At 41.1% G+C, this 21869-nt stretch overlaps 1 protein-coding gene across 2 annotated transcripts in view; it reads left to right on the top strand.

Annotated features, from left to right (window-relative positions):
- ift172 (intraflagellar transport 172) overlaps window positions 1-19982 on the top strand; it is a 109257-nt gene extending 89275 nt beyond the window's left edge. The window contains exons 41-48 of one of the 2 annotated variants that reach the window (XM_078212954.1): window positions 878-988; window positions 3776-3895; window positions 4790-4885; window positions 6246-6305; window positions 13193-13291; window positions 15182-15335; window positions 19101-19192; window positions 19719-19982. In XM_078212954.1, the coding sequence (XP_078069080.1) occupies window positions 878-988; window positions 3776-3895; window positions 4790-4885; window positions 6246-6305; window positions 13193-13291; window positions 15182-15335; window positions 19101-19192; window positions 19719-19808 (822 nt within the window). In that variant the 3' untranslated portion in view covers window positions 19809-19982. The remainder of the gene's footprint in view (window positions 1-877; window positions 989-3775; window positions 3896-4789; window positions 4886-6245; window positions 6306-13192; window positions 13292-15181; window positions 15336-19100; window positions 19193-19718) is intronic. The other variant, XM_078212955.1, reaches the window with a different exon arrangement.
- The last annotated feature ends 1887 nt before the right edge of the window (window positions 19983-21869 follow it).

The raw sequence follows: 21869 nt of genomic DNA, 5'->3' as shown, positions 1-21869 counted from the left end.
TCTTTAACAAATTATTTCCAATTGTTGTTTACAACAACTTTATTATGTGAAGTGATATGCTAAAATTTCCTCTAAATGGTAGCAGTGGTGGGAGCAGTAACTTGGGTTATGGAAAACATGAGTCAAGTTTTGGGTCAAGACATATGGCACAGAAAGAGAAGAGGGAATTTTAACTCCCTACAGCTAAGAAACCAGGTAAAACAGAAGTTAAAATCCAAATAGTGCAGTTGCATCTCTTTTACTGTCCCATGGCTATTTTAATACTTGACTCAGGTGGGAGCCCCACGTAGCAATAGAAATCAGGGCCCCGTGGCATAGAACCTGAGAACTATATTAATGGCATACTGGGCGGGGCATCCATCACAGACATTATGCTCTGTAAACCCCAACAGGCCAGTCATCGAGGCCTTTACTGTAACAATTAGCTTTGCATTCCCAGGTGCAGCAAGAGTACCCCTGTGGATCTTGCAAAGAAACTTTGAACTATGATAACCCTTCTCTCCTCTCCAGTACCATATTCACAAAATCCTCCAAAGTTTCCCCAGTGATATGCATCAGTCCCAGTGGGATGGCCTCCAAGCTCCCTGATATTGTTGGTCAGAAGCTATCTTACTGCACCCTACTGTTAATATGCAATGAACGTCTCATGGAATCTCCTGGGCAGCAGGCTTGTGCATTTTGCCATCAGACCATCAAGGAGTTAGGATCTCAAGTATTTTGCCCATGAAGTTTTCTCATTGATAGCCTGTGCTTAATAAGTTGAGTCTTAAAAGCTTTTCTTGGTCCTGTACATGCCTATGACAATCTTTGAAAAATTAGGAAGGTTCTCAAAATTGAACATTCTTTGTATATTTTAGTGTTTTCCTTTTGTGTGCAGAATTTTAACATATACAAACGGATTTTCATGGATGTTGTAAACATGCCAGATAAAAATAGTGCAGATGCTTACAGGACATGGGCTGATCTCCGCGATGTGCTCTTCAATTTGGTTAGTATAACATTAACTCAATTATGTATATGAGAAAAACAGTATTGAAACAAATTGAGATTTATACCAAGATCTGAATGTCAGAGAGTGTTGCATCATTGTTCTTTATCCTCCAGAACCTAGATAGAAATCCAGACAGTTGAAGTTAAGATCTTTGGTCTGTCTATTTTTGAAAAGGTTTTGTGTGGAATGAATTTTGGTTGCTTCAAATCAGTACCCTAATGAGCATGAATCCTGAGTGAAAGACTTCTTGCTTGTGTCGGCAATTCTGCTGCATTGCTATAAAAGCAAGCTCCCCTGAGATATGAGGATGGAACATTCTAGGGCCATTTCAGAACAAATGTGTTTCATCTTTTCTATGCATAAATATGGGATCATTTTGATCTTGCCAAATGGAGAAAAATAGTATTTATCTGTACTATGATTCAGCTGCTTTGACCTTGGTTTGAGCCCAGATGATGGCTTTCTCAATTATTGCACTAATGATAATCAGGAAAATCTCTCAATCCTGATACAGCTCGTATTTGTGACCAATGTGCAAAGGTAATGCGTTCTTTGAACACTGATTGAAAAAATTATAAATGTTGTAAATGATATTGATTATACTGCACTTGGTCATAATTTGGATTTTTTTTCTGATTGGGGTGGAATGAAATATTTGTCACTAACAACTTTCCTGCAAGGAATGTTATTAATTTCCCTTGACACTAGAGATTTGACCACTGTTGGTAAGGCTGAGCACTAGGGGTATTTTTGACACCTCCAATTGTCTAAATTATCTACTGGAAAGAGGGATAGGTCGCTTCAGAAGAAAATAATGTACAAGGCTGGCATTCTGTTTTCACAGCGTTACTACATATTTTATGTGAATCCTTTCTGAATTATTTTTTCTGCTATTTTTGTCCTAAACTAAATTTTGTAACCTGACACATATTTCTCAATAACATGATTAAACTTTTGATGCAGCTACTAATGTTTTGTAGAAGGCCTTGCCCTCTCTCAAAAGCATTGGCTTGGAGCTCAGATTTTTGCCCAGCGCTGTGAGCTGATTTTGGATTGTGCAGTTTGAGCATGTGCAGGATATCTCATTTCCAGGATGCATCAGTACCTTTCAACCAGCTCGTCTGAAGAATCCTTTTATTTAGTTTTTAGCAGATTTGTGGAGTTATTTCAGTTTTCAAAAACATGTTGAAATTGGAAGCCAACCGATGAACCTCCTTGTGTTTTGTTAATGATTCGAAAAGCTCAAAAATGGTTTCTAGCCATTAGACACATTCTAATTTCTAATATCTGGGAGACACAGATAGAGAAAAGGGAAGGCAAACAATTTCATTCTAACATTTAAAATAATCATTTGAATTTTAAAGGTAAACAAAGGCTCTTTGATGGAAACAAATCGGAAAGGAAGGTAGGTGGGGAAGGGGAAGAAGAAATCTGACCACCTCAAGGAGTGAGTGGATGTAGTGATTAGGGGATTACAGGTGGAATGAGTGAAGGGAAAATGATGGGGTTATGGAAGCGTAACTATAGGTTTTATTTTTACATTTAAATGATATCAATGTACTTTGCGCTATTATAAATTAGAAAGTTAAAAGTTTATTTATTAGTCACAAGTAGGCTTACATTAGCACTGCAATGAAGTTACTGTGATAATTCCCTAGTTGCCACACTCTGGCGCCTGTTCGGGTACACTGAGGGAGAATTTAGCATGGCCAATGCACCTAACCGGCACATTTTTCAGACTGTGGGAGGAAACTGGAGAAACCAGAGGAAACCCACGCAGGCACGGGAAGAACATACAAATTCCACACAGACAGTGACCCAAACTAGGAATCGAACCCAGGTCCCTGGTGCTGTGAGGCAGCAGTGCTAACCACTGTGCCACCATGCTGCCCAAGAGATGTAATGTTTTTCTTTTGAGTCTAATGTTTTTAACTGTAGAAAGAGACTTTCTTCAAAATGATGAGATAGAAACATAGAAGATAGGAGCAGGAGGAGGCCACTTGGCCCTTCGCGTCTGCTCCGCCATTCATTAAGATCATGGCTGGTCGTCCAACTCAGTAACCTAGTCCTGCTTTCTCCCCATAACCTTTGATCCCATTCACCCCAAGTGCTGCCTCTTGCATACATTCAGTATTTTGGCATCAACTACTTCCTGTGGTAATGAATTCCACAAGCTCACCATTCTTTGGGTGAAGAAATGTCACCTCACCTCCGTCCTAAATGGTCTACCCCAAGTCCTCAGACTGTGACCACTGGTTTCTGGATTCCTCCACCATCGAGAACATCCTCCCTGCATCTACCTGGTCTAGTCCTGTTAGAATTTTATAAGTCTCTATCAGATCCCCCCCTCTTTTGTCTGAACTCCAGCGAAAACAATCCTAACCTAGTCAATCTCTCCACATCCATCAGTCCCACCATCCCTGGAATCAGCCTGGAAAATCTTCGCTTCACTCCCTCGAGAGCAAGAACATCCTTCCTCAGAAAAGGGGACACATTTGCACTTGGAATCTTCCAACTTATTGTTCTCAAATCAGAAAATGAGCAGGACCCAAATCTACCTATTCCATAAATGTTGCCTGGCTCTGATCATAAATGCACCAGATTCCAAATGACTTTCATTAATCTAAAATCATAAAATATGGTTTAAAGTGTGTAACTGTATCCATTTCATTGTAGATAACATTTACAATATGTTGTCTGCAATTCTGTGGTCTGTTCAGTCTTGGTTTGCATGGTAAATGAATACAGTGTTTATTTTTGGAATGTGTTTTTGTATTGTTCCAGTGTGAAAATCTGGTTAAATCTTCGGAGGCTAATTCTCCTGCCCATGAAGAGTTCGAGCAGATGCTGCTGATTTCACATTATTATGCCACTCGTGCAGGGTCATTGGGAGTCAGCCAGCTGGTAAGCTTATGTTACTGTGTGACTACCCTAATATAGAGTTCATCAAAGTTTCATGTATTACCACATTTTGACACAAATAGACTGGTCTGTCTTACTACATAGTTTAAAAAGAAAAATGCTGGAAAATCTCAGCAGGTCTGGCAGCATCTGTAAGGAGAGAAAAGAGCTGGCGTTTCGAGTCCAGATGACCCTTTGTCAAAGCTGAAACGGTCATCTGGACTCAAAACATCAGCTCTTTTCTCTCTTTACAGATGCTGCCAGATGACCCTTTGTCATCTGGACTTGAAACATCAGCTCTTTTCTCTCCTTACAGATGCTGCCAGACCTGCTGAGATTTTCCAGCATTTTCTCTTTTGGTTTTAGATTCCAGCATCCGCAGTAATTTGCTTTTATAGATTAAAAAGTGACTTTTCATTAGTTAAGTGTGATAAATAGTTGTTGGTTTATTGAGCATTGCTATTTTGTGTTCTGCTGCATTGTGGGTATCTTACCTTATAGTTGAGCAATTTGTCTTGCAACACTAATTTTTCAATGAGAAAGGTCATTTTTGTATCTAAGTGGACAGGACCTCTATGGCTGTGTAACCAAGTTAGCTATTGTCAGTGCATTATCTATTATAGAAGTGGCATTTATAAATTAACAAAGAATCCAATTATCAGTCTAGTTCAATGTTTGCTGTTGATAATGGCAATTTAACAATCTATGCTGTTCTTGATGTTTTGTGAAATGGAAAATTGCAGTGTTTTTAACAATGAACTACAAATGAAGAATTGCTTTGTTTTCAGGCAGCCCGATCACTGGTATTGGGCAAGTGACTTGTTTACAGTAATTGGACTTTTTAAAATCTATTAATCTATTGCAGATTTAAACATTTTAAATGATTCTTGATTTCAGGACATGATTACAGCAAAGTTATCCATTTCTCTGCTGCGGCACACAGACGTCATCCCTGCTGACAAAGCATTTTATGAAGCTGGCATGGCAGCAAAGGTATAAATTTTATCTTCACCTGTGATTTTACTTTTAATGGCAATATGACTATACTGTAAGTGTGCTACTGATCAACTCTGCTAGTAATGAATTTTAAGAATGAAACTGGAAAATACCAGATGCATACCAAATTCCTCACCAGTTACTGTGGAAAAGGAACACTCTTGGCACTAAAATAGCACCTGAATTTCTTTCTCAAAATTCTGTTCATTTTCCAAGAAAGGAAAGTAACAGTATGTTGCTATTGAATTCGGTTAAGGATGTAGCAAAAAAAAAGTTTGTTAATATTCAAATTAGTTTTAGGAAGTCTGGCTGAACATTTATGCCTACTATACATATAGTGCACCTCAAAAGCAACTTTGTCAGCTCCAAGTACGCTGGGGCATTCTGTGAACATAATAAGGCACTTTATAAATACAAATTCTTTATTTCTAGGAAATTTAGTTTTAACTTTCCTTCAGAATGCAAGAATTTTAGCCTGGGACCATATTAATTAGTATGAACAGTATAATTAAATCATGCCTTCTTAAAAAATACATTGGTGTTCAGAACTGATGCAGTTAGCTTTAATAACTTTAGAATTCAAAATCCGTAATCATTCAGCCAGATGTATAGTAAGTCTGGGGTCTCAGGCTGGGAGGGTTTGGGAGTTTCAGGGAGAAGGGAGATGGAGGGAATTGAGGTTAAAAATTGGCCTTCCCTCTCCCACCCTGCTGTCATGCCAGATGTATAATGGCATGGGCAGTGTACTATTAGGCCGACTAGGCTTGATAACATGCCTAATTGTTCCTTAATTGATCATTTTAATATGATAGGCGGGGCTGTCAATTTCGGCACCCACCTGCCCTCCTATTATGGGGGTGAGCTCAGGGGTTGGTGGGATGGGTGCCCACCCCATTTTACATGCCCCCTTAATGGGAAACACACCCACCAGGGGCACATAATTCAGCCGTTTATTTCTGTTCTGTCATTTTTGTTACTTGTTTGTACTTCTGTCAGTTCATGGCACCAAAACTACTTAATTGCTGCAGCAGTTTGGATGTGGAACTGAGACTGAGGAGAGCAGATTTCCACTCCATCTGACGAAGGAGCAGCGCTCCGAAAGCTAGTGGCGTTTGCTACCAAATAAACCTGTTGAACTTTAACCTGGTGTTGTTAGACTCCTTACTGAACTGAGACTGGCCAGTGAATTTAATAGCAGACTCTGATACGGGAATTGCAGCAAGTCGCAAAACCTAATGGAGATATTAAAGCGCCCTTCAAAACCTTCTCACAGTTCCAGGTTTTGACATCCATGCACTTTTGGTTACTTAGCAACTATACTTAAGTGAACTATTTTTTTCCCCCCTTAATAAAACAGGCAATTGGTTGGGAGAACATGGCTTTTATATTCCTGAATCGTTTTCTGGATCTTTGTGATGTAAGTGCTCTAAACTTCTAACTTCAGTCTATTATTTAATGTTGTTTCAAAATGTTTATCTCTGTAATTCAGCAAACGTAAGAAAAGAGAAGTGGAACTTAAAGCATTACCATCATTGTTGGGAAATATAAATTACCTAAAATTATATCTCTTTATATTTGTGTATGCATTGGGCATAAGCTACAGCTTTATGTTTAAGCTTAATTTATATTTCTGCAGTTGTGTGTTAAGGAAACTTGCTTGGTTTCACTTTTAAAAGGTTGCCTGTAAGTCTGTGGGTTTGCTTGTATAATCTGCATCTTTAATGAGGTTTTATAACTCTTAAAGTAGGGGGCAAAAACTATGATGTTGCCTAGCAACAAGAGGCCCACAGGGGCAGTTTCAGTGCAGCTGGAAGGAGGTGATCCAGACAGAAAACACCAGTTCCACAGCAACTACTGGAACAGGCAGGACAATGTACAAGGACAGAAAGCAAGTCTCAAAGAAGGAGATAGCAAAAAACAAGGGAGAGACAGGAAAAAGTCCCAAGGTGACAGCTGAGGCAAGAAACAAGGACAGGAATCATAACCAGATCCTAGTCAGTGAAATTAAGAGTGAGAAGCAGAGGCAGATGTTGCAAGTTAAAAGGCAGAGCTGCAGAGTGCAGACCTGAAATAATGTGGGCTTCTGAAAAGCCAGTACAGACAGCCAGAGGCTGGTGACTCCTTGAAACAATGGTGTTCTGTCGGCATGGCTGGGTATCTGATGTGTGGAAGGCAAAACATGAATGCCTGTGACATTTCAGGGGAGAAGAACATTGAAAAAGGGAGGGTGAAATCCTGGAGGTGTATTCTTGTTGAAGACATCCAAGAAAAAGCATTGTTTGGGGAAAGATTCTAAAATGAGTTCTTACAGAGTGATGATTGGAAATCCTTGTGTGAAAGGCAGAGTTCAGTATGACCAGTTGGTTCACAATGTGACAAGTATCTACTTGTATGTGCATTTAGAGCGGAACAATCTCATTAGTGACAGACAGCATGGTTTTGTAAGAGGGAGGTCGTGCCTTACAAATTTGGTGGAGTTTTTTGAGGAAGTGACAAAAACGGTTGATGAAGGAAGGGCCGTGGATGTCGTCTATATGGATTTCAGTAAGGCATTTGACAAAGTCCCACATGGCAGGTTGGTTAAGAAGGTTAAGGCTCATGGGATACAAGGAGAAGTGGCTAGATGGGTGGAGAACTGGCTTGGCCATAGGAAGAAGTTTAACAACACCAGGTTAAAGTCCAACAGGTTTATTTGGTAGCAAAAGCCACACAAGCTTTCGAGGCTCTGAGCCCCTTCTTCAGGTGAGTGGGAATTCTGTTCACAAACAGAACTTATAAGACACAGACTCAATTTACATGAATAATGGTTGGAATGCGAATACTTACAACTAATCCAGTCTTTAAGAAACAAAACAATGGGAGTGGAGAGAGCATCAAGACAGGTTAAAAAGATGTGTATTGTCTCCAGACAAGACAGCCAGTGAAACTCTGCAGGTCCACGCAACTGTGGGAGTTACAAATAGTGTGACATAAATTCTGATTCTAGGATCGCATGATAAAGACTCAGGAGGAAAAAAGCAGAAATATTTATGTGAAATAGTGTGACATAAACCCAATATCCCGGTTGAGGCCGTCCTTGTGTGTGCGGAACCTGGCTATCAGTTTCTGCTCCGCGACTCTGCGCTGTCGTGTGTCGCGAAGGCCGCCTTGGAGAACGCTTACCCGAATATCAGAGGCCGAATGCCCGTGACCGCTGAAGTGCTCCCCAACAGGAAGAGAACAGTCTTGCCTGGTGATTGTCGAGCGGTGTTCATTCATCCGTTGTCGCAGCGTCTGCATAGTTTCCCCAATGTACCATGCCTCGGGACATCCTTTCTTGCAGCGTATCAGGTAGACAACGTTGGCCGAGTTGCAAGAGTATGTACCGTGTACCTGGTGGATGGTGTTCTCACGTGAGATGATGGCATCTGTGTCGATGATCCGGCACGTCTTGCAGAGGTTGCTGTGGCAGGGTTGTGTGGTGTCTTGGTCACTGTTCTCCTGAAGGCTGGGTAGTTTGCTGCGGACAATGGTCTGTTTGAGGTTGTGCGGTTGTTTGAAGGCAAGAAGTGGGGGTGTGGGGATGGCCTTGGCGAGATGTTCGTCTTCATCAATGACATGTTGAAGGCTCCGGAGGAGATGCCGTAGCTTCTCCGCTCCGGGGAAGTACTGGACAACGAAGGGTACTCTGTCCACTGTGTCCCGTGTTTGTCTTCTGAGGAGTCTGTGTCTTATAAGTTCTGTTTGTGAACAGAATTCCCACTCACCTGAAGAAGGGGCTCAGAGCCTCGAAAGCTTGTGTGGCTTTTGCTACCAAATAAACCTGTTGGACTTTAACCTGGTGTTGTTAAACTTCTTACTGTGTTTACCCCAGTCCAACGCCGGCATCTCCACATCTTGGCCATAGGAGACAGAGGGTAGTGGTCGAAGGGTCTTTTTCCAGCTGGAGGTCTGTGACCAGTGGTGTTCCGCAGGGCTCTGTACTGGGACCTCTGCTATTTGTGATATATATAAATGATTTGGAAGAAGGTGTAACTGGTGTAATCAGCAAGTTTGCGGATGACACGAAGATGGCTGGACTTACGGATAGCGAAGAGCATTGTCGGGCAATACAGCAGGATATAGATAGGCTGGAAAATTGGGCGGAGAGGTGGCAGATGGAGTTTAATCCGGATAAATGCGAAGTGATGCATTTTGGAAGAAATAATGTAGGGAGGAGTTATACAATAAATGGCAGAGTCATCAGGAGTATAGAAACACAGAGGGACCTAGGTGTGCAAGTCCACAAATCCTTGAAGGTGGCAACACAGGTGGAGAAGGTGGTGAAGAAGGCATATGGTATGCTTGCCTTTATAGGACGGGGTATAGAGTATAAAAGCTGGAGTCTGATGATGCAGCTGTATAGAACGCTGGTTAGGCCACATTTGGAGTACTGCGTCCAGTTCTGGTCGCCGCACTACCAGAAGGACGTGGAGGCGTTGGAGAGAGTGCAGAGAAGGTTTACCAGGATGTTGCCTGGTATGGAGGGTCTTAGCTATGAGGAGAGATTGGGTAGACTGGGGTTGTTCTCCTTGGAAAGACAGAGAATGAGGGGAGATCTAATAGAGGTGTACAAGATTATGAAGGGTATAGATAGGGTGAACAGGGGAAGCTTTTTCCCAGGTCGGAGGTGACGATCACGAGGGGTCACGGGCTCAAGCTGAGAGGGGCGAAGTATAACTCAGATATCAGAGGGACGTTTTTTACACAGAGGGTGGTGGGGGCCTGGAATGCGCTGCCAAGTAGGGTGGTGGAGGCAGGCACGCTGACATCATTTAAGACTTACCTGGATAGTCACATGAGCAGCCTGGGAATGGAGGGATACAAACGATTGGTCTAGTTGGACCAAGGAGCGGCACAGGCTTGGAGGGCCGAAGGGCCTGTTTCCTGTGCTGTATTGTTCTTTGTTCTTTGTTCTCTGGGTGACATCTGTCTTTTGGTTTCAGATGTGGTGTGTCTGACCACATCACCTATTGGTTTATGTAGATTGCGTAAAGTATAAGATAGATTTTGTAATATGTGTTATCCTTCCGAAACTCTATATATTTGCGAAGTTATAGTTGGGATGAAAGAGTTGTGTAAAATGGTTCATCTTTTCTTGTTTAATAAATTTTTATTCTTTTGTTAAAGTACATCAGCAGTCTCTGTGACTCTGCTCAGTTGCCACACTCCACATTTCTAAACAAAAAATAAAAGTTAGGATGTATCAAGCCGGGTTCCATCCTGGGGTCTGACTTGTTCAGCTGCAATCGTAACAGCATAAACCTAATAATTATATTCCTGGCATTTTTGGGCAGTAAATTTGTTTGGTCATTCCAGTGGACTACTGGTGTAACTGGATTGGAGGAAACACCTCTCCAGTGGCAGCATTGGGACTGTGAGATTAGCCTTTTCGGCTGGCGCTACCTCTTTGAGCCATGGGGCCTCTAGTTCCGATGCTCCCAGGAAACTGCAGAGATACCACCTTCTTGAAGATGCAGGGGCAGCTCTGCCAGTGGAAAAATGCAATTAACCCAGAAAATGGCTTTTAATGGGGCCTTTAATTGTCTAAATTCATCCCCCACCCCCAGTGAGCAGGCAACCAAACTGCTGCCATTTCCACTACTGGGTAACTTCCCTGGTGGCAAGATGCATTAGGGGATCATTCCAGTACAGCCCCAACATTTTACCAATAAATCAATAAGTAGGAGACTATAGTTTACTGAATTGAAAGAGGTACAAGTAAGTTGCTTTCAACCCACAAGGAGTGTTTAGTGTTTGTGCCAGCATTTGCATGAGATGGGGAGGGAACATAAGAATAGGAGTAGCCTATTTGGCCCCTCAAGCCTGTTCCACCATTCAGTTAGATCTTGGCTGATCACCTAACTCAACAACATTTTCCTGCACTCTCCCCAGATCCCTTGATATCTTTAATATCTAGAGACCTATTGATCTCTGTTTAAGGACTGGGCCAGAATGTCATGCGAGGAATGGCCCCTTCAGAATACTGAAAGAGGGAAGGAAGAGGAGATGTGGTGGTGTCATCACACTGAAGGTGGTGGGAATGGTGGAGGATGATTAGTTGAATGTAGAGGTTGTTGGCGTAGAAAGTGAGGACAAGGGCAGCGCTGTCATGGTTCTGGAGCGAGGGAAAGAGATGAGAGCAAAAGTACAGAAACTGGAACAGACATGGTCAAGCACGCTTTCAGCCATGGTGGAGAGCCATCCTTGGTTGAGGGGTAGACATTTTGGAAGCACAGGTATATAAGGTGATAGCAGATCCGAGGCAACTGAGACTGAGAAACTGTCAGAAGGAAATAGCCCTTGCAGGAATTGCAGTTGGAAAATGTGTCAAGATAGCTGAGGAAGTTTTGTTCTAATTTCCAGCAGTAGAAGGAATCTATCATGGTCCTCACAGTGCATTATGACAGTATGCAGTCGGATAGTTAGTTGGGAAGCTGTGGGAAGGCAGTTGGATATCTTGCAGCAATCTGAACAAGAGGCTGAGGCATCCACAGTTACGAGGTTGATATAGGTAAAAGATTGCATAGCCAAAAGGTTAATGAAAGAACCCGCATAGAATCTTACCTTAGAACAAAGCTGGAGGAGGATTGAAGTGAATTCTCGAGTACTGTGGCATACTTCTTTGTTTATGAGGTGTGAACATCATTGGCTATGCCAGCATTTATTACCTATCCCTAAATGTTCTTGAGAAGGTGTGACTAGGTGCCTTCTTGAACCACTGCAGTCCATGTTTTACAGGAATATCCACAGTGCTGTTCGGAAGTGTAGGGTTTTTCAGAGGCTAAGTATTGAGCTTAACTTTAGCTAATACAAAGGCTAATGACATGGTATCCTGGTGAAAGACGTTTCTTTATTGACCAACGCACGCTGGGAGAGAAGGGCTGGGCAGTCCAACTCTTCTCTGAAGTTACATCACAGTTGCAACATAATTATGCAACTTCCAAAAGACATTTTACCTGCCTTCTGGCTCATCATGAGCCAATCATCATTAGTACAGGTCAATCATCATCCTTAAATGTCATATTCCTTGGCCAATTACAGATGTTCTCTGACAGCATGGGAACAATAAGTTCTAGTGGTTTCTGCCTGACTTTCCCATGGCCACCTGGCCTAAACTCTTATCTGGTAGAATATTCGACCTATTCATTAGCTGTCTGGAATCACTAGCTTGTCCTTGCTCAATAATTGTTTCATTCACTGAGCTGTCTGGTATTCATGCTGATAAGAGTTATGTTTCTAAGTTGTTATGAGGAATGTGGTTCACTTTACTGGCCTATTTCCCATCATGCCTTAGAACCCTGTACTATTAGCCAGTATGCCTGTTCAATAATACACTTACAAAAATACATGTCTAAATTCTCTAACTGTGGTTATGTTTCTATGCAGACAGTACCTCTGTAAAATATATATAAGGCAGTCTGTAATTCTTATCCTAAGCTAATCCACTCTGTTCTAATATTCTTCATTAGTGTTTTAAATCCCAGAGTATTTTGAAGTCCTCCAACAGGAAGGGAGTTCCAGAATTTTGGCTCAGCGACAGCAAAGCAATGATGAGATAGGGCAGAATTCTTTGTGCCCCTGCGCATGTTTCGCAGTGGTTGAGGCAGCCTACCATTGGCTAGCGGCAGTGGGATCTTCTGGTCCTGCCACCATCAACAGGGGTTTTCCATTGCTTGCACCCCTTGCCACCTGGACTGCTAAATCCCGCCGGCAGATACAACTGGAATTCTGGCCATAGATCCAAGTCAGGATGGTATGTGGCTTGAAAGGGATCTTAAGGGTGGTGATGTCCCGTGCATCTGTTGTTATTGTCCTTCTGGGTGGTTGAGGCTGCAGGTTTAGAAGGTGCTGTCAAACCTTTTGGATTGGCCTCTGAGATTGTTGTAACTTATAAGGAACTTGTCAGGGCAGAAGTAAAAAGTAAAACTGGTTCATCAAAACTTTCTGGAATTCCCTTCCTAAACCTCACCATCTCTCAATCTCTCTTTTCTCCTTTAAAATACTACTTAAAACCTATCTCTTTGACCAACCTTTTGATCATCTGCCTTAATATCTCCTTACATAGCTTAGTACCATATTTTGTTTAATAATGCTCCTGTGAAGTGCCTTGGGTGGCTTGATTATGTCAAAGGTGCTATATAAATGCAAATTACTGTTGCCGTTGTTACTCTTGTTTTCTCCTTGAAGCTAAAACACTAGAGTTGATTGGTTCTATGAACAAAAAAGTCTTCAAAGTGCTGGCTAAATATTATTATAATGTTCTTGCACATCTTATGTTTACAGGCAATTGAGGAGGGGAATCTTGATGCACTTGATCATTCTGATTTTCAAGATACAGATATTCCATTTGAAATACCTGTTCCTGTAAAGCAGCACATTTTGGTAAGTTTAAAATGAATGTCATGGGTCTGTATAATATATCTGTTGGCAGTAATGTCATATGACTCCAAATCTGTATCCTGGATCTGAATTTTAATTCATTTGTTTTCTCATGCAGCCTTAGTTTGTTTTGAGTCATAGCATTAGCAGCCGCTTTCAAAAGCTCCTAAAGGTAAAGAGTATCTGAATTAGGTGACGTGAATTTGGATAGGCTGGAAAATAAAAACATTTATGGGGACCCTATTTGAATGTTTAAGTGTCTTTAGAACACATCCTTGGTCATTGATGAAACCCCTTCATTCAAGTGAATGTCCCTGTCCTCTGTGGCATCAGTGAAATTTACTGCTGTTTATTTAAACTAATTGATGTTCCTATGTTCTCTGTGGCTCCTACCAATAGATAGTTATGCTATTAATAACTTGTATTTATACAGCACCTTTAATGTAGTAAAATATATCAAAGTGCATCACAGAAGTGTTAGCATACAAAATTTGACACCACGCTAGATAAGGAGACATTAGAGCATAGGACCAAAAGCTTGGTCAAACATTAATTTTAAGGAGCATCCTGAAGGAGGTATGAGAGGCTTATGGAAGTGGGGGTGGACTTCTTCAAGATTACGGATGGGCAGAATATGGGAGTACTCAACTCTAGAGTTAACAAAAGTATGAATGAGGGTTTAGCGACTGATGAGCTGAGGTGGGGCGGAGTTGGCGATGTTAAGGAGGCAGAAATAGACAATCTATTTGTGATTGTGCAGAGATGTGGTCAGATGCTCATTTCGGTGACAAATTTGACACCCAAGGGCTGGATATTTAAAACAGGTCACGGTCTGGATTAGAGGTTTGCAATTTCATGCCGCTGATTGCTGATTGGAACCGGTTCAACAATGTGGGTAGCTGCGAGGGTAGGGGCCCAATGGGTTACATGAGGGACCCCTCACCCTGAATTCAGAACAGCTGCTTGGCCACTGCGGCAGCTACAGGCTGTTCCTTGGTGTAATTGCCCCTCTAAGATTAAGACCAGGCAGATGTGGCTTTTAAAACTAAATCAAACTTAAAACAAAAATAAATTTGCTTTCACTTGTCTCTTGCAGTTTCCACCTTCAGATCAGCAGCTCCAATCTCAGCTGGTGGGTTTGCTGCTCTTTGTGTGCTAGAGGGCCTCCCCTTGACTCTTCAGAGCTGCGGATGGTGAAATTTGAATTCAATAAAAATCTGGAATTAAAAGTCTAATGATCACCCTGGAAACCATTGTCATACAAATCCATCTGGCTTACTAATGAAATCTGCCACCTTACTTGAACTGGCCTACATGTGACTCCAGAACCACAGCAATGTGATTGACTTCTAAATGCCCTCTGAAATGGCCCAGTAAGCCACTCCGTTCAAGGACAATTAGGGATCTGGAATAAATGCTGGTCCAGCCAGCGATGCCCACATCCCCTGAATGCATGAAGAATATTTTTGACCATTGACAGTTGGTTTGTTACCTGGCACATCTGGTGTTTATCTGTATTGCAGTCTTTGAACGTTTATTCAGGCCCATTCACCTCCCAATTAAGATATTAAAGAAAAGATGTTCTAATGGAGAGGCCATGTAATGTTATTGCAGTCTTGAGATCGCTCCTGTAACTTCGAGAGCAATGGTTAACCCATTTTACAGCCTGAAAGTTTCACCCATTTAATTTAATGTATTTCCTCATTCAAGTCTCATCAGAACTTCAAGTGGCAGTTGTTTTAGTCAGAATGTTAGTCTACTCAGATGTTCTGATATCCTGAGCTAACTGGCTGATCAGAAACAAATGCTGATGCTTTCTGAATTTATTTTACTAGCAGTAGTCCAGTTTCAAATTAATGTTATATTGCAAATGTAATCTCTTTTTTTTCCCAGGATGATAAACGTGAAGAAATTAGGGACTGGGTTCTCACAGTGTCAATGGATCAGCATGTTGAGCAAGTTCTACCAGCAGATGAACGAGACACTTACGAAGCCTCTCTATTGGCTGTAAATACTGGCATCCGCTCTCTTCCTTGTATAATAACAGGTGATTATTATTGATGCTAAGTACAGCTGGGGGTTAATTACATTTGATTTTGATAAGGGATGGCAATTATGGGAAAATAGAACACATATTTGGGGAAACTATGGTTCTCTGTTTCTTTTCTCATGGAAATGTCTTGGCCAATGAGTCACCCAGCTGACCAATCTATATTTGTTTGAAATTTGGCATTCTTGCATTTGTCCTGTTGAATGCAAGATGACAAACTTTGGTAACATATCTCTCTTTTCATCAGTGTTCAAGCTCTGTACCAGCAAGTGACCACTTGTTTAATCTTCTTCATCCTTGAAAACAATCCTCAGTCATTTATAATCTGGTTAAAAGCGTGGTAAAAATCTACCCGTTCAATACCAGCATTGTCCAATATTGAATATTGAATGCCCTTCAAAGATATTGAACTTGTGCAATGATGTGAGATTTGGATTTAGAGTTCTTACTTAGTCACATAACTTGATGATTCATTGTATTGGTGCAAATATGAAAAGCAACTGCTTGGAGAAGCTATGAGATGTCTGGCATTGCCAGTGGTAAATTCACATGTGACAACTAGTTGGGGCTAAATTTGATAAGTAAACAGGACTATGATGTGGCGTTAACTCATGCCTATTTCTTCCAAAACAGACAGCCTATGCTAGCAGTGCTACAATACCATAATGTGGCATCTAATAGCCAATGTGTCAGCTTCCATTGCAACACAAGCAGAAGTCACCCAATGCGTGGGTGCTGTAATGCAAGCTCAGACTTCTGTAATGAAAGATCACCTCCATGCTGTAAAAGTTCAGACTACTCTAGTGCAAGCTCAGATCCATTGTTCAAAAGCTGCAGGGTGTCACAGCAGATCAGTAATCTGGCCTGTAACAGATTACTGGCATTGATGGGGCATCAAATGAGGAGTGGCAGTAGCTGTCCACTGTCAGGATGACAGCATTTATCCTCCCATTCTTACCATTTTACCAGTGTCCTTACTGTTGCAATCATCTCATTCACATTCAGCAGCCTTCCATTATCCTTGCTGCAGTCACGGGACAAGCACTGTGTGGGAGCACTAGGACAGGCAAAGGCTCATGGACGCCAGGCATTTAGGAACTGCACAGTAGTGATTAGCATGCAAAAGAGCATGGTTTGATTTGTAAATCTGGATGGAATTATTTTGTTAAAACAAAATGCTGGATAAACTCAGCAGGTCTGGCAGCATCTATAAAAAGAGAAACAGTGTTAATGTTTTGAGTTCATATGACCCTTCTACAGAACTGGAATTTTTTTTGTGCTGGCTTTTATTTTTGCATTTTCACTGAGCATCGCAGCATCTGCTTAGGCACAGAGGGAAGATAAAGTGTGGTACTGTTGATCAATGAAAAAATAGGATTGCATTTATCAGCATCACAGTCGAATGGACTATTCATGGACAGCCAAACCAGAAAGGTGTTCTTAATGTTTCTTCTTCTTTCCTCTTCCTCCTGCTCCTCAGTTGCTCAGCATATAACTAGTTGCAAGGACTATCTCCTCAGAATGGCACCTTGTGTAGTATGCAACAGTTCACCGCAAATCTTTGCATATTCTGTTGAGTATTGCAGGGCTCCACCAGTACAATCCAAGAAATAGAATTCTTCAACACAAATGGGAAGTAAACTGGGAGAGAAAAAATGGGGAGGAAATGGAGAAGAAAGAGTAAAATAATTGGCCAAATATTACTGGTAGACTATGACTAACTGGTGGTTAAAACTAAGATAGAAGCAAGTTACAGTGGATTCTGAAATCTGAAACACACAATGCTGGAAAACCTCAGCAGGTCTGATGGTATCTGTGGATGGAAGAACCAGCTGATAAATGCACGGGCAATGGAACATTTGGAATCTTCATATAAATGAAACAGTTTCTCCTTAACCAGATACATTAAACAATTGGGATGGCACCAAAGAAAGGATTGAGTAGAAGAATGAATTTGAGTGGCTGAATTCAAAGTCAAATTAGTTATAAAAAGAGAAATAGAGAGGGCAGATTGGATTACTATTTTGGAATTGTGATTTATTAAGGAAGGGGTGAGCATTAATTCTTCAAAGATTATATGTAGTTGTATCATCTTCCATGAGAAACTGAGTTGAGCAGAGTCTGTATTGCCCAAATCTTCCAGTCTCCAGATTGTTGGGAGACTGGACATGCTGCCCAAGATGTGTTTCAGGACCCTAAGGAAGTCCCAATGCACTGGGAATTGTCCAGGAATTTTCCTCTATTGGATAATTCCCCAGCTTCCTGGGACTGTCCAAAACGTTTCCAGCTCTTGGTGACTTCAGACAGTTCAGACTTACCGTATCAGTTATCCAGGAAATGTTAGACAGAAAAATCCTAGCCTAACTCTTGAGTAAGTAAACAACTGATTTTTTTCCCGCCCCGAACTTCCCAACTCCTCTCCCACTCATCACCGTCCTGACCTGACTAACCTGCACCACATGACACCATCCCAAACTCCATATCCTGACCTGACCAGACTAGCCAACTTCCCCCAAAACTGTTTAAATGTCTAAAAGCCCCCCTCCCCTCTTCTCAGCACAACCAGTGATATGAGTTCAATAGAAGACTGCCCAGTATTTCTGAAGAAACTGGGATCAGAAGACAGAGAGTGAAGTGGCTTGCATCTGTCAACCATAATTGTATGGGGATTGAATAATCCGCTTGTATCAATTGGGTGGCAGTGGATGAATGAATTAAATTCACTGTTATCTCGCCCTTAGGTACTCACTACATGGTGCCTGCCAAATGATATCAACTATCTTTCTCCTGCTCTGGCCAAAAAAATGTATACCTCTGTCTACTTTATCTCCTAAATGCATCTCTGCCTCTTCCTCTGGGAAGTGCTAATATTCTTCAGTTTTAAATCCAATAATAGCAAGTCCCGGTAAACCTTTTTGTATGTATGTTTGTTCTGGGAGGTATCATAACTAAGTCAGATGCAGCATCTGTAGGAGCCGGCCTCCCCAGTCCTGGCTGGGTCAAGTCACACCTTGCCTGCTCCCCTCACTGCTGACCAACTGGCTCACCTTGGCTTATGGCTTTTGCCCAGCACCTTGTGCCTTGCCTCACTGTTGCTGGCTGGCCTGCCCCCAACCCTAGGTCAAGAAACCTGCTGGCTGTGTCTTATTTTGGAACAGTAAAACACAAGATCTTCTGCTTCTGCCTCCCTCCTGCCTTGCATAGTCACCTCTCGTTCCTCGCACATGCCTCAATGTTCAGATCATTGTTTTTCTGCTCAAAGGGGACTAGACCAGAGTCTGATGTTGCTCTGCGTTACCTGCTGGTAGACTCATTTGTATTTGTTGAGCCTATCAGGCTTTGACTGGTGCTCACAGATACCATTGGTTGGGACCCTGTGCCTAGGCACTGTGTGTTTTATTGCATGTCTGTCTCTGTGGATACTGTCCTCTAAAGATCTTGCTCTATCCTAGCTCAGAGATATACAGAGGCAAATTGTAAAGGTTTGTTGCCATCCTGACTGAGATCGGAATTGAACCCATAATCTTCTTGCTCTAAATTGGTCAGTACCACACCACGTGGCATGTATAGCCACTGTGTCATTGGGATTTATATGGAAATACTATTTATGGTTTAAAAACCTAAGAGGACTTTGAACTTCTTTGCCTCGATAAACATTATGATATCTCTACAAACAGATTACCTCAAAAAGTTCAGAACTTGTGTCAAGTAAGCTACCCATTTTCATATACTTGAGTAATCATTTATTTTATAATAACTTAGGTTATCCAGTACTTCGTAACAAAATTGAATTCAAAAAGCCCGGGAAAGCAGCAAACAAAGATGACTGGAACAAATTTCTCATGGCAGTGAAAGTAAGTCATTGCAAAGTTTCTAAATGTTTGGCATGTGTTGAGAATTCTCCCAAAAGCAGTGAGCAACTATCATAAAATATGTAGGGGGTCTCAAGATTTGAACTTGTGCTGATTGCAATTTATATTAATTCAGCTCCTGTTCTCAGTCCAGTACAAAATTAAATAAAGCATCATCTAATCTTGGTGATTGGGTTATACACGGTTAATTCAGGAGAGAGCAATTGTTTAGGTAATAAATAGAACAAATGTTTTAGCCGGTAACAGTTCTTGCAGGAAGTACATATTTAATCTCTCTTGGTATGTGGCCATTCTACTTGAGTTCCTATATTTCCACCTGTACAACCATCGGGGGAGTGTATTTTTAAAGTACTTGCAAAAAAGTTGACATGCAGGCAAAATTATTTGTGTGGAATTTAGCATAAACGATGATTAATAATTCAGATTTAAACATCCTGATTTTTTAATAGGGAAAATATGGTCAATGCATTTTAATTTATAATTATTAAATATTTTATTCAATTTCTAGACAACGCACAGTCCAGAGTGTCAAGATGTTCTGAAGTTTGTCAGTCAGTGGTGTGGAGGCCTCCCCAGTGCTAGCTTCTCCTTCCAGTGAAAAAGATTCAAAAATGATCACCTGTTATAAAACTATATTTTATCTGTATTTCTATAATAATCTATGGACTCACCAATATATCACCCAATGGTCTGCTTCATTATTTTCTTCCACTTTGAGGTGAGGACTTGTATTTATTTTCAGAGTTACCTTATAAATAAAACTATTATAAACAAAACTGTGACAGTTGGTTATTTTGCATTTGTGTCATTTTGTGTTATACACATTTCTTTATGCATGTAGACAATCAGTTTTCAGAACTTCTCAAGTAATATTTGCATCTTTGCATTGGAGCTGGGAAGTGAAACATTTTTAAGTTCTGTTATCTATCGAGTTCTATTGGTGATCAGGCTGTTGCAATAGTTCATTCAGGAGAGAGTAGACTCATATGGTGTCTTGCTCTAATTTAGGTTGCTTGGGGGAATCAGTTATGGATAGCATGCTAGACAGATTCATCAGGAATAATTCTGGTCAGAGGTGGGAGGAGTGAATTTGCAGGTCATACTGGAGTTATCTGATGCTCAGAAACCATGCTAAATACTGAAAATCTCTTCCCGTTGCCTGTGATGTGGTCTGAGAGGATGCACTATCTCCAGAAGGACAGTCAAGCCAGTTCAAGGCCATAGCAACTTGCTAAAGCAAAGCTGATCCAAGATATCTTTTGTAATTGGTCTCACTAGAACAACAGACAGGAAGGGTCCCAATTGATTGTCTCCAAAGAGACAACAGATTAACATTAAATTAACAACTACATTGTAGTGTCATCTGCTGTTTGTACACTCTGCCTTGTTTTAGTGTAAAGGAAAATGGGCAACTGATCTCTATTGTCCGCCTTATACCCTTGCTGAGCTCTGACATTTTGGTGGATGTTTGCAAGCTATTTTCTTCTTTCTTCAAAAAACAATGGATTTTAAGATTCCGAAGCATTCCCAATATTGATTTTCATAATAATTACAATAAACAAGCCAAAGCCAATAGGGGTTCTTATCTGTTCTGTTTCATTATGGGTGATAAGTGATTTAGAAGCTGAATCAGCAGCTAAAGATATGAGATAGCAGGTAAAAGTAATAAAAGTGATGTAGATATTAGATTAAAGAAATTAGTAAAATAATTCAAAATTATGGCGAAAGCTCATGGAAGGAAAGAGCAGAATGCTTCAGAGGGTGGAAAAGAAAGACTGGCATTTATATAATGCTATTCATGACCACTGGACACCCCAAAGCACTTTACAGCCAATGAAGCACTTTTTAAAGTTAAGTCACTGTTGAGTGAAACATGGCAGTCAATCTGCACACAGCAAGCTCTCACAAAAAGCAATGTGATGATGGCCAGATGATCTGTTTTTCTGATATTAATTGAGGGATAAATATTGGCCAGAACATTGAGAAGAACTCCTTTTCTTTGAAACAGTGCCAAGGGATAGGAACATACAAATTAGGAGCAGAAGCAGGCAAATTCAGCCCTTCAAGCCTGCTCCGCCATTCAGTCAGATCATAGCTGATCTCTCCCTGGTCTCAAATCCACCTCCCCACCTGTTCCCCATATCCCCTTACTCATTTTTTATTGGAAATATATCTATCTCCTTGAAACCATTCAACGATTCCGACTTCACCGCGCAATGCGGTGGTGAGTTCCACAAATTCACCACCGTTTGTGAGTAGTTCCTCTTCATCTCAGTTTTAAATCTACTGTCTCTCAATTTATACCTGTGACCTCATTTACATCCATCTGAGAGGATAGATTGGCCTTGGTTTAATCTTTCAATTGAAAGATGGAAATCTGAAACTGTAGTATAAGAGTATCTGACATAGCAAGAGTTCATGTGGGACTGGGAACAGTACTGCCTACAGTGTGATGTAAAAATGCACATGATCCGAGACTAGTGGAGCTGTGGACTGAAAAAAGACCTGTGTAGAAGCAAACATGGAGTTAAGCCATACCACGTATATGTACGCAGTTACACGTTATCAATAAATACTTGACGTTTATCATACAAGTCCCAGAACCTCTTCATGAGATCTATTGAATATACAAAATAAAACATGGTGGCAGCTCTTGGAA

This window comes from Mustelus asterias, chromosome 5, assembly GCF_964213995.1.
Source record: "Mustelus asterias chromosome 5, sMusAst1.hap1.1, whole genome shotgun sequence".
In the NCBI taxonomy this organism is placed as follows: Eukaryota; Metazoa; Chordata; class Chondrichthyes; order Carcharhiniformes; family Triakidae; genus Mustelus; species Mustelus asterias.
This window is presented reverse-complemented; position numbering and strand designations above follow the sequence as displayed.